Source organism: Mytilus galloprovincialis, chromosome 8 (genome assembly GCF_965363235.1).
Source record: "Mytilus galloprovincialis chromosome 8, xbMytGall1.hap1.1, whole genome shotgun sequence".
NCBI classification, from domain to species: domain Eukaryota; kingdom Metazoa; phylum Mollusca; class Bivalvia; order Mytilida; family Mytilidae; genus Mytilus; species Mytilus galloprovincialis.
The window spans coordinates 74,187,663-74,201,454 of record NC_134845.1 but is presented as its reverse complement, the minus strand read 5'-3'; the positions used below and the strand labels follow the sequence as shown (position 1 = coordinate 74,201,454).

The 13,792-nt window shown below is 31.3% G+C and overlaps 1 protein-coding gene across 1 annotated transcript in view; it reads right to left on the bottom strand.

The window, feature by feature from the left end:
- Window positions 1-586: 586 nt before the first annotated feature.
- The window catches only part of LOC143042555 (location of vulva defective 1-like), a 56,737-nt gene continuing 43,531 nt past the window's right edge, over window positions 587-13,792 (bottom strand). Inside the window, exons 24-31 of the mRNA XM_076214935.1 lie at window positions 13,097-13,207; window positions 12,440-12,652; window positions 11,957-12,071; window positions 10,933-11,050; window positions 9,934-9,976; window positions 9,415-9,445; window positions 6,200-6,439; window positions 587-1,250 (exon numbers count right to left, since the gene is read on the bottom strand). Coding sequence (XP_076071050.1) covers window positions 1,108-1,250; window positions 6,200-6,439; window positions 9,415-9,445; window positions 9,934-9,976; window positions 10,933-11,050; window positions 11,957-12,071; window positions 12,440-12,652; window positions 13,097-13,207 — 1,014 coding nt within the window. The 3' untranslated portion in view covers window positions 587-1,107. The remainder of the gene's footprint in view (window positions 1,251-6,199; window positions 6,440-9,414; window positions 9,446-9,933; window positions 9,977-10,932; window positions 11,051-11,956; window positions 12,072-12,439; window positions 12,653-13,096; window positions 13,208-13,792) is intronic.

Genomic DNA, 13,792 nt, shown 5'->3' with positions numbered 1-13,792 from the left:
TATTAAGACAATAAAATTTTAATACCCAAGCCCACCCATTGTTTGTTTAAAAAAATGGAAGTAGTGATTAACACCTGTAAAAACATTAATGGATGTGTCAATTATGTCCCAACAGACAATAAAACTATACTTAATTAATGTTTCCTTATTTTCAGTTCTTTTGTTAATTAGGCAGTTGGTTACAATTTGTAGTTAAAAATAAAGTTACATCTTTTACATAGAGAAAGGACACTTGTCTATAGCTATTTTATCAAATTGCACATGTTACACTGTAACTGTAACTGTCTTGTCTATAAATTCTTTTAAAAGATGAATAAATTAAGGCTTTTAAAAAAAAATCACCAAAATAAGCGGATAAAAAGTTTAAAAAAAACTTTGATATAGCAATATACAATGTAATCATAAGTAATCTAAAGTAATCATGATTACAATAAAGAAAAGTAATCTACTGTAATCGATTACATATGAAATAGGGTGTAATTGTAATGTAATCGATTACATTTTATTAGCAAAGTAATTGTAATGTAATCGATTACATTTTAAAGTAATCGACCCCATCCCTGAATGAAGGTCAAGATTCAGTAAACTAGCGATGTCACTTAATTTGGATGAAAAATAAAAATACGCACGAGGCATGTAAAACTAAATTTATTTTATTTCAATTCTTGTGTTTTCTGCAATATGATTAAATCATTACATTTTTAAATGAATGTTTTAATATAATATGTTATTTTTTGGCTAACATCAATCTTGAGTCTTTCTGAAATTAACATTCATTTCAAAATGAATCAAATTATTCATGATGGCATACGTTTCCACAATAAAGTGCACAGGTAAATAAACGAAAAAAAAATATTAATTGTAATCGTGTTTTCGTGATCATAGCGACAACATGTAATTAAAAGTATTGAATTCTTCGTTTAGTTATTTCATTGGGTTGTAAAAAGGGTTAAAGTGCGTGCATTTTTAGAATGAAGCGCTTTCCCAATGATTTTACAAAAAGAAGCATTCAATCCTGAAATAAAAGTCCCAGTTTAAACTTTAAAACAAATGAGACTACAGCTCTGACAAAAGTTCCTTATCAAAATGTTGACTGTTAAACAAAGTTTAATTGTTCAGATATATAAATTCTTTGATCCTTTGATTGCCTGTAACATCTTTGTCTAGATTTGCCAAGACGGTACCATTATCATTGGTGTCATTGCATTTCTCAAGTAAAATAACAGTCCTCCATTTTTGTTCAATCTGATCTGAAAAAGTTAACAAATTAAAGGTAAACAAGAATAGATATAGGCAATGGTATTTTGTCGATGTTCGAATTTCATAATTTGATTAAGAAGACAAATAAAGGTAACGAACACAACCTGAGGGAAAAACATGAACTTCAAAAGGTGTGAGAACGAGTGCGTCGACAGGGTATGAACTTCAAAAGGTGCGAGACCGAGTGCCGTCGACAGGGTAAGCGTCTCTTGCTGTGTATGCATAGTCCGTGTTATGAATACTCATTGAGCCAAAATGTCGCAATTAGAAATATGACTCATTAGGTACAATTACAGATTAGATGACTATTTCAGTATCTAAAGATCTAAGAATTCGAAAGCATGTCTCATGTTAGTGAGCTTGCGACATAGACATAACTGATATTTAACAATAGATTGAAATATTCGCCCTCAACATGATCAAGTGTTTCACTGTGATAACATACGTTCTACCAAACGAGAAGAATATATATATATATATAATATATATAAACAAGTCTAAATTGAAAACTACGTTCAAACCTATGATTGCGTTGGATAACAACCGCAATTTTTATACATGTGCATGTAAAACAAATTTCGTTGTAGAAGGGTCTAAATACAGCACAAACAACATTTTCCAAAAGACCAAAAAAGTGAAAAAGTATATTTAAACAAAACGCATTTGACTAACAGGTCGAACAACTGATGTTCTTAAACCCTGCTGACTGCTATTGGCGATTGCCAAATAAAATTGATCACGAGATGTAACAAAATGCATCGTATATAAATTTAATACTAAACAGAAAACAATAAACTTGTGGCCAAGATGTTATGCCACAAACACAAGGTGTAAATATTTTTTTTTGTACACCAGATATAGATTTCGACAATATATGTCTCTTCAGTGATGTAAGGGATCGAAACGGTATTTGGAAGGCCATATAATTTAACCTCAATTTCAGATAGACTCTTGAATTTTAAGAGTCAATATAGGATGAACGGATAATATAAACCGGAGGGAAAATATGATACAAGCCCAAACGAAAAAATATAAACAAGTCTAAATTGAAAACTACGTTCAAACCTATGATTGCAATGGATAAAAACCGCAATTTTTATACGTATGCATGTAAAACAAACTTCGTTGTAGAAGGGTCTAAAAACAGCACAAATAACATTTTCCAAAAGACCAAAAAAGTGAAAAAATATATTGAAACAAAACGCATTTGACTTACAGGTCGAACAACTGATGTTCTTAAACCCTGCTGACTGCCATTGGCGATTGCCAAATAAAATTGATCACGAGATGTAACAAAATGGATCTTAATATAAATTTAATACTAAACAGAAAACAATAAACAAGATGTTATGCCACAAACACAAGGTGTAAATATTTTTTTTTGTACACCAGATATAGATTTCGACAATAAATGTCTCTTCAGTGATGTTATGCCACAAACACAAGGTGTAAATATTTTTTTGTGTACACCAGATATAGATTTCGACAATATATGTCTCTTCAGTGATGTTATGCTACAAACACAAGGTGTAAATATTTTTTTTTGTACACCAGATATAGATTTCGACAATATATGTCTCTTCAGTGATGTTATGCCACAAACACAAGGTGTAAATATTTTTTTTTGTACACCAGATATAGATTTCGACAATATATGTCTCTTCAGTGATGTTATGCCACAAACACAAGGAGTAAATTTTTTTTTTTGTACACCAGATATAGATTTCGACAATATATGTCTCTTCAGTGATGTTATGCCACAAACACAAGGTGTAAATATTTTTTTTTGGACACCAGATATAGATTTCGACAATATATGTCTCTTCAGTGATGTTAGGGATCGAAACGGTATTTGGAAGGCCATATAATTTAACCTCAATTTCAGATAGACTCTTGAATTTTAAGAGTCAATATAGGATGAACGGATCATATAAACCGGAGGGAAAATATGATACAAGCCCAAACGAAAAAATATAAAAGTCTGCTAACTGCCATTGGCGATTGCCAAATAAAATTGATCACGAGATGTAACAAAATGGATCTTAATATAAATTTAATACTAAACAGAAAACAATAAACTTGTGGCAAAGATGTTATGTCACGAACACAAGGTGTCAATATTTTTTTGTACACCAGATCTCGATTTCGACAATATGTCTCTCTTCAGTGATGTTATATATGTAAGACTCAGATCGACGTCTGATCTCTAATCGACGTCCATTTCTCAAACCGACGTCCAAATCTGACGTCACAGTAAAATATCCTTCCAAATCGACGGCCAATTTTACGCCTATCTAATCGACGTCTATTTTGTGGGCTTTTCTAATCGACGTCCAATTCTTAGCTTCTCTAATCAACGTTCATTTTGGACACAGAATACAAAATTAACAATAACCGACAGCAGCTGAAACTTTTAGACCTTTAAACACTTTATGTGTGACAAATAGGATATGTTTAAAAAAAAAGAAGTGTTTTTCTAAGATTTATAACATACTGGACTAAATATGTAAACTGGATATCAATTTTTAAATTTTAGAGATTACATAAAAATAAGGAGATGTGGTATGACATGTCTAATGCAAACAATTCAAATTAGAAAGTTAACGGTCTTATTTATAAAAAAAACAATTCCAAAAAAAGAAATATGACAAACATTAACCATCAAAAACCACTGCAGTACAGGCCAATAAAGCATATGTCGGGGTTAAACATGTGAGCACTTAACCTAGAGCAGTTGTACACAACATGAAACATAATGGCAATTTCTTGCGTATATGTTTTACTCCAGGTGTAAAACTCAGAAATTTGTTGAAAAATATCTTACACAGTCCGAATTATAATACTGAAGAAAACAAAATGGCTTCTTTATTTTGTCTATTGTTGAAGACCGAATAATGCCTCTAATTGTCGTTTGGTTTCTTTGTCGTTAGGTTGTTTTCTCCTTACCATAACCTCATATGCATGTTATTTATTAACATGAATAGGAATGACACACTACTTTGTAAATCGATTCGATTAACTTTTTATCAAGATAAACTTTGATATGCATGATACCTAATTCGGGTTCAAAAAATTCTATATGAAAAGTATGTATAAAATGTTTGAACCCTACAAAACATGTACATGTATATAAGTGTAAATAATTAAGTTCAGTTATTTATTATCTATTTATATTGAACAATTATCGATTAAAGACGATTAAAATCAATCGGACGCAGTTTTTGCATTGGGCGGCGATTAGAGGGTCAAAGTATTGGACGTCAATTTGAGAATGTGACGTCAGATTTGGACGTCGATTTGAGAAACGGACGTCGATTTGAGGAACGGACGTCGATCTGAGTCTAACATATATATATAATATTTTTTGCCGCATCAATTCAATCTGGTAAAATAAAACACATGCATATTTTTTTATCAAGATATTTCTAGAGGTCTCAATCCAACCTTTGTTTTTTAGGAAAGAAGAAAAGCCCTTGCTAGTAATTTATTCGTAAAACAGAGTATCACATACGCGGATACAGGATTTTGAAAAGAAGCGGGTCATCAAACTTAGCCTCGTTAAGGAGTAGAACATATTAAAAGTCTGTACATAAAATATTTAGGGGTTCAGGTGAATTTTTTATTTCTATGTAGCAACATAAACAACGCCTGAATATAGAGCTTATACGATATTCCAGAACCGAATTTTCCTATCACGAATTCTACGATCCAGCGTTGCTTCTTACAAATAAGAGAATTGGTCCAAGAGGTAAAGCTGAAGTCATCCCTTGGAAAAAGAGTATATGTCATGATAAATTGCTTGGCGGTTATTGAATATCTGTGTGACAGAAGACAATCTTTCTTGGAATGTGACATCACCTGATGAGACGTATAACCGGAAGTTGTACCGACACGAACAGCAACACGTCGAGTAGGACCAGCTAACCCTTTCGGAACAACTTAGATAATCCCAGTTGTGTGTTACTCAGTATGTAGTTATCTAATCATTATTTTTTTTTACCATGGCGTTTTCAGTTTGTCGTCGAACGATGAATTGCAATACCCCTTTAGGACCTCTATTTCTCTTATCTCAAACACTCTTTTTTTAAATAAACATAGGTTATGTCTTTTTGAAAAGACAGTAGAAATGCAAAACCACAGGTCACCGAAAGCTGATTTTTTTTTAGTTCAGTCAAGGTGGTATAGAATGCTGGACACAGTGGAGTCGGTGTTGTATCGATATAACAATAGCATGAGTTCGAATCCCGGCGAGAAAAGAACAAAATAATTGAAAAATTTGAAGATTAACATTGTTGTGTTTATATTTAGAGTACTTATTAATAAGATATTAGTTTCAGCGGAATATCAACTTCACTGGTGATCCAATGGATGGGTCTGTCGTAGAATTGTCACTTGTTTAGACGTACTTATATATATTTATATAGTGGGCGAGATATTTTAGTGAATATTATGTTTGTTTTTACTGAATTACCGTGCTCTTCTGGAAAAAGATCAGTATGTTTGGTGTATTATGAATACCTGCTATAGCCCAATGCCAAATTGTGCAACAGCAATACCTGTTATAGCCTAAGGACAAATAGTGTAACAACAATACCTGCTATAGCACAAGGACGAATAGTGTAACAGCAATACCTGCTATAGCAAAAGGACAAATAGTGTAACAACAATACCTGCTATAGCCTAAGGACAAATAGTGTAACAACAGTACCTGATATAGCCTAAGGACAAATAGTGTAACAGTAATACCTGCTATAGCCTAAGGACAAATTGTGTAACAGTAATACCTGCTATAGCATAAGGACAAATAGTGTAACAGCAATACCTGCTAAAGCCTAAGGACAAATAGTGTAACAGCAATACCTGCTATAGCGCCTTTAAATATATGGACAAATAGTATTAAAACAATACCTATTCATAGAAAAAGAAATAATTGGGGTACCTGCAATAACCTTCAAATCCAAGGAAGATAATAATGATATCAACATTCCGAATGTAACTGTCGATTGCTGTAACCATTTCTGTAATACCATAAAGCATTTTTCTTCCTGGCACAGGATTTCATCTTCTGAAGTAAACATGTCTGTATCTATCATCCCTACCATATTTACTATTTGTTTCCATTTTCTGGCCACTTCTTTCATTTGACTTATCATCACAATGGCCTTTACCAGGGGGATATCTAAAAATACAGACATGGCCTTTACCAGGAGAATATCTGAAATTACAGACACCTGTGTGTAAAGCGTATCAATGGCATCTCATTTGTTGATTGAATAACCACGCCATGTTAGAATTAGAACTAACAAAAGTTAGTATGTCATTGTTTGGGTTTAGCAAGCACTAGTGCAATACATCTAAAAAAAAAAATGACATACGATAGTCGAACAATGTGGTTGTGTCAACTGTTTTCTAAAAACAAAATTAGTAATTAGACAATGAGCAATGTGTTCATGATGCAGCTGGACACTTATTTGATTACAAATATAAACATTTCGTAGAAACCAGTGCACACATCATATCCTTGTCATGTAGCAGCTTTGCTACTTTGTGAATTGGGTACCATAATACTGCTTCTAATGATTTAGAAAGTACATGCATGTTATCTATCAAATTAAGTTGACACTGGCTTCATACTTGTAATTATCTATTGATATTTTAACACAAATCACCGATGGTAAAACGGATATTCGTGTATACCCTTAATACGATTTCGATTGTTTAATTTCCAATATTTTTTAATGTGTACAATAAGATGAATTATGTGTTATGCTTGGACTGTTACATCAGGACTTGTTATATTGAATGACTTCAGTATAATACCTTTATATTTCTCGAGTAGATAATTCATAGTGTATCTTAAAAAAAACCAACATCACAGAAGCGTTAGTTTTTTTTCAATTTCAATTTCTATCAAAACCCTACTGTTTAAACCAACCAAGCGACCGGACAAACTATCTACTTCTTCTCTATCAATGTCTACCTTAATCCTTGAAACACATTTATTCAATTTTAAGTTATATTTGTAGATTTAAATTTACACTCAATGCCATTCGTTCGACACATATTTTTTCAATTTTGAAAAGTCAGTAATGGCAACATATGAGCAAATACTTTATTGATACCAGGCTTTAAATATGTACACCAGACGCTCATAAAGAAATAAAGAAAACAAAAATTTCAATAATGTATGAGCGTTGAGGGCTAATACAACGAAAGGTATGAGCTGATAGCTGTTTTTAATGTTTAGAATTGGACCTCTGTATAAATTGTATTAACTCATGCAAATGCCAAGTATTTATCTGATAACTTATAGGTTCAGTTAAAAGGCACGATGGATACACAGTTGATGTCATTTCTCTTTCGAATTACTGATATTATTACAGGTTTTATGAAATGCGATTTTGGCCTATTCCTAGTTTCCAAGTTTCTTTACTGGTTTTTCGAAATAAGTATGGCTGTCTCCCTTGTCATCCAAATTCCATTTAGAGTATGAATGTTTTCAAACGGAATTATCACAAAAATGCATTGAGCATACATTTACGTCTTTCCTCTTTTCCGTATTGGTGTTTGAAAAGATGTTGCTTAACTATTTTGTATATTATATTGTACCGTTTATACGATTTTGAAACTGACTCTGTTTACCAAACACTTTTCTTTGTTAGAGATACAACAAGAAAAATAGTGTTTCAGAGAGTTTTTGTTTTTATGTCTTCTTCTTCGCAACCGTTATAGAATATAGAAAGCAACACATTTATTTATCTAAATTGCACGTTTCATCCTCAGAATGTTACGTTTAAATTTGACCGAAACATTGAGGAGTCTTAATATGAGTGTTATTTCCCCTTTATATTTAACATAAGTGAGATGTTATAAAACGCATACCCCATTAGTCATCGAGACCTAGGATCTTTTGATTTTTATGTCCTTGGTCAACTAAAATGAAAATTAAATCAAAGTGGAAGGTCGAGATCATAATTTAAATTTAGACTTTGTCTTATTTTGACGGTTCAGAAATCGTTTAAGATTGCAACAAAATATTTCTAAAAATTTGATAATTGCAACATGTCATTACACTTAAAGTTTGGTCGAAAGGGTACATTAACATTTAATGACAGTTTTCTCCTCTCTTATATTTTAAATAAGCTGTATGGTGAGTAATGATTATCGGGTTTTCTACACATTGATATCGTAAAATATTAACCACGAGCCACACAGTGAACCTTTTTGGCTAGTGAGCGCATCGAACAAGCTTAAAAGTTTCACCTTGTGTCGAGTGGCTGAGTTTTTACGATATCTATACAAAAAAAAAAACCCCGATTATTTGTTCATTGTTCTATCACTGGTCTTTTTCCTATCACTAAGACAGTTTCACGCTTGACGAAAGCAAGCTTGGTAACGTCTCCCCTCGCACTGTGACGTCGCTGATAACTTCTCACATTACGTCGCTGATAATGTCTGGCCTCGTTTTGAAGCATTGATACGAGAACTACAGATCGACAGAGCAGAGTGATATAGGACGATAAAATAACTTATTAACCTTATATAGGAGAGGCATAGGCTTAACGACCTTTACATTTATGAAATATGTGTGAAGAAACATTTAATTAAATGAAACTAGAAGTGAAATTTTGAAAACCAGAAGTAGCTAATTATTTATCTCATTTTAAGCCACAGTATTGCGAAGCGATTTTTTTTTATGGAATCAGCGTTAATTTAGCTATTATCTGTCACCATAATTGAATTGTAATAATTGGATTTTTATTTGTATTGGGATTCTACAGAAAAAATGTTTTTGGTGCTTTTGTTGGATTACTTTCTTTGAAATTAGTTTATCATAATGATTTAAATTTGTGTAGGAAGAAGATGTTTGCTGTATGTCTATTCGTGTCTTATGTATGTCAAATCCAAACAGATAAAGGATGAGTCTATTTTCAATTTGATGGTATTGATTCTTATTAATTTAAACACTCCTACACCTAAAAAAATAACCTCTAATTTGTGTTTATAATTAAAATAATAATAGTACTATCAATTTTATATAGAAGTTTCAATTGAAACATAAATTTTAACGTGTTATATTCAAAATTAGAAAATTAAAAAAAATCTGCAAATAACCATATGGAAATTCGATTACTTTATATTTAAATTGCATACCAAAATAGGAATCTTTTCTATACGCTTGTATCTGAAACATATAAAAATTGATATGAATTCACAAAACAACGAAACAAAAACACATTTTTGTTTTCTCTTATTTTTGAGTGTAAATTGACATTGCGATAAGACGTGTCACGGTACTTGTCTATCCCAAATTCATGTATTTGGTTTTGATGTTATATTTGTTATTCTCGTGGGATTTTGTCTGATGCTTGGTCCGTTTCTGTGTATGTTAGTTACATTGTAGTGTTGTGTCGTTGTTCTCCTCTTATATTTATGCGTTTCCGTCAGTTTTAGTTTGTTACCCCGATTTTGTTTTTTTGTCCATGGATTTATGAGTTTGAACAACGGTATACTACTGTTGCCTTTATTTAATCATATAGTATACTAACGACTCAAACAAGAATTGGAGAATTTTGATTTAGCAACTGGATAGGAATGACTCACAGATTTTAATATTTTGACACTATTTCCTATTTTCTTTTTAAGGACAAGAAAACACTGACAAAGAATTACCCAATGAATCTTTGATTCTTTTACAGTTACTTCAAACACTGACCTGAAAGTATATTAAATGCAATTAAATTATTATGTATTTCAGTACATGATTTATCTCACGAAACACTTGGTCTCTTCACTTCGTTCGGATTTATTTGTCGTTTAGTGATTGTTCATACTGTAATTTATGAATTTTTCTGCGATATTTCTGCTGACAATGTTAAAGTAATGGTACATTTGTCATGTTTGTAAACAAAAAACATATGTAATACATGTAAGGCAAAACATTCCCTTTATCATTTTATTCTGCCTATATAAACATGAAACTCAGATAAAGAATTAATTAATCGCTTATATTAATTATTACATGTATCATGATTCAATATTTTTAATGACAGAACTTTCGTTCAAAACGCAAATGAGTGCCGAATCGATTGCATATGTTACACCCTTTAATAACACTTGGTCTCACTACGTTCGGATTTCTTGTCGTTACGTGATTGTTCATACTGTAATTTATGATTATTTCTGCGATATTTCTGCCGACAATGTTAAAGTAATGATACATTTGTCATGTTTGTAAACAATAAACATATGTAATACATGTAAGGCAAAACATTCCCTTTATCATTTTATTCTGCCAATATAAACATGAAACTCAGATAAAGAATTTGTTAATTGCTTATATTAAACTATGACATGTATCATGATTTAATATTTTTAAAGACAAATCTTTCGTTCAAAATGCAGATTGAGAGCTCGAAATCGAATGCATATGTAGCATCCTTTAATATAAACATGAACATTATAAGGATTCACCATGAATGACAACAGAACTAATATTTTCTTAAGTTTGCGAACATGAAAAATTCATAATCAGAAATGAAATGATTATTTCATTGATATACAAGAGATTTCTTTGTATTTCTAAACGATAGATAATACACACGGAAGAAGAACAATGATTAACAAATGATTCTTTTATATAATACAGCATTTTTCTATAAAATGTCGTACCATGGTTTGTTGAATGTAAACCGAAAGCCATTCTCTGTAGTTTTGAGAGTAGAGTTTATTTTCTCCCATTCTTTATCTGAACTTTCTCTGCCTACAATTATGTAATGGGCTAGATGACCTACAAAGAGAAATTAAAAATGTAATACCAGATGAGTAAAGATGTGTCTTCTTTGTTTCTATCTGCATATGTCTTGCTTTTTATTGACATATATAGTATAGCCTGTTTTTTGCAAATATTGACTTCAACATATTCACACCATGTTTCCTTTTAATTATGACATATTTGACTGGGTCTTGGTTTATATGGCTTGTGATGCATGGATAACAGGAGACGCCTACCCTACGGAAGCATTTTGTCATTCTCGGTTTGGATATTCATGATATTTCTTCTGGATTTTTCTTCATTTACGAGTTTTAACATTCCATTTTGTAAATGGCTATATCCTCTTAGATAGTTGAGAAGGTTGCTTATATTTTTCGGTAAGCATGTGTTAAGTTTACACCGTCAATGTAGGAATCTAAGTGTGCATACTGAAAAAAAGTATATTGGAACAGTCATAAAATGACAAATACAAAGTTTCTAAAGTAGGCAAAATGAATAATAATCCTGTAAAATCCCCATTTTATATTTACTCATGTTTAAATTCAACTGAAGCTTAACAGTACATTTAAACATATTAAGAAAGATGCAACTAACTATAGTATGTCCATAGTTCTGGTTTCAAGTTCTATATTATTTATTGTTTTCTATAAATTCTTCGGAGTTTATAATTAGGCAAATCAGTATGATATTATGGTTAAAAAGTAAACTACTTCTTGTACACTGACGTAAATTGGTTAACTCTGTTAGTATAAGCAGTATGTTTAACACATATAAACATTTCCTCTTTTAAACTATTGCCATATAAAACAGGCCCTACATTATTGTATCTATGTTATCCTCGTAACTGTATATCTGTATAGGTTACATTGACATGGACAATGAGGGCAGGGGGTCATGTAATGATAAATATACATAACTTACTATATTTGCCATTAATTCCACTGACATCTGATAGTGGTAAATAGATCTCTGATTTTGTTAGTATTTCTGAATCAGTATCTACATTTAAAATTGTTGTTGATGGCCCCTTTTTTGACTGCAGAAGAAAGAATCTTGATTCATCCAAATATATCTAGTTATTGCTCATAAAAAAAAACTGTGAAGTGAACTATACTAGTCACTTTTGTTTAGAAAATACAAAAACTAAACCCTGAACAATAATGATAATGCTTTTCTGTATTAATTCCAAATAATCAAGTTGTGAGCACTGTGTTTTTATTTTGCTTTCAAACTTTTCATATATTAACGATTTCTAAGTTAAGGTCACCAGCTACCCGATGTAGGTTATATAAGAAACATGTTTAATGCAAACGGCGGATTTAATAATCATATGTGAACCATGAAACAATATTTGAAAAACACGAATTTAATTTCCAGAAAAAATATGTATTAATTGATATTTACCCGCATAGATACAGACGAACATTGCGGGAAACATCCTTTTTCAAAAACAATTTTTGTCTCCAGGTCATATGACGTGTATATACTTTCACAATTTCTTGAAGGAATATACGTTTCAAATGGCCCCCAACCAGAATTTGAGAACGTCTGTCCAGTTTGAATCGCAGCAAATATGTGTGGAATGATCTTTAGTGTCACCCGAATTCCTGCTTGAACCTTAACGACGAAAGAAACTAAATTAGCACAAAATATATATGTACAAAAACAAAAACTGATCTGCCTACGCAGCCTGATATTGACTAAACATAACTTATATTTTATTAAAAAGAATGGTAGCTGCTTCACTGTTTTTTTCACTCCCATTTACCTGGTAATACATTGACTAATGAAAAATTAACTGAAAATAAACAATTCAAGCTATCATAATAGGGGATGGATTTCTTCGTACTATGAACAACACAATATTTTTTTTGTAAAAAATGTTTCCCTTCTTTGTATTTGATGGCTTTTTGTTCAATACTATTGATGTTTATTAAAATTATTTTATATCTCACAGCGGTATAATACTGTATCATGGCTGTATAATCACATTTATATAACATATACATGTTAAGACAAGTCAAATAATTTGAGATTGACATTTGAAAGTGAATAACTTACATTACAAGCTGGATATATTTTCCAATCTTCTACATCTTGTTTTGTCATGACTGCGTTAAAAGCTGTCGCTGAAAATTCTGACAAGTCTAAAATGTCTACTAAAACAGATCCCTAAAAATAAATACTTCATTAAAACTGTCGTATTCAAAACAATACACATTTGAAAAAGTGAGTTTTTTTCACCATAGCTCCAAAAATTATAAATCTTTTATACTAGTAGATTATTTTAAACAGATTAAAAAAAGTCTGAAAGTGTTTTAACAACTGTTTTGTATCTCAAATAAAAAAAATTGGATATTTGTTTACGAGATTCTATTACTAATACGAATGCTTTAGACATTGTCTTTGGCATAGATGTAAACGTGGTAAAATAACGGAAAGAAAATAAGCAATTTCACTGGGTTTTATGGGATTTGCTTGGTGAAATACGCTTTTTAAAAATAGCAAATACATAGAATACAAATGTTGAGAATACCCGTAAAAAAGTACTGAGGTGTAGCATCTTTCATTTGCAGTCAGTATTTCGATCCATTATATAAGGTAGATATTCCTTGTTTTCGAATTGATTCATAGACTTGAATAGTTCATAAATCAGAACAGAATTCGGTGACCTTGCAAGAACTCTAATCGATATAACCATGATAACAGATAGCTATATTTAGTTCGTGTAGAAATGTTTTAAAAAAGGCATTTAAG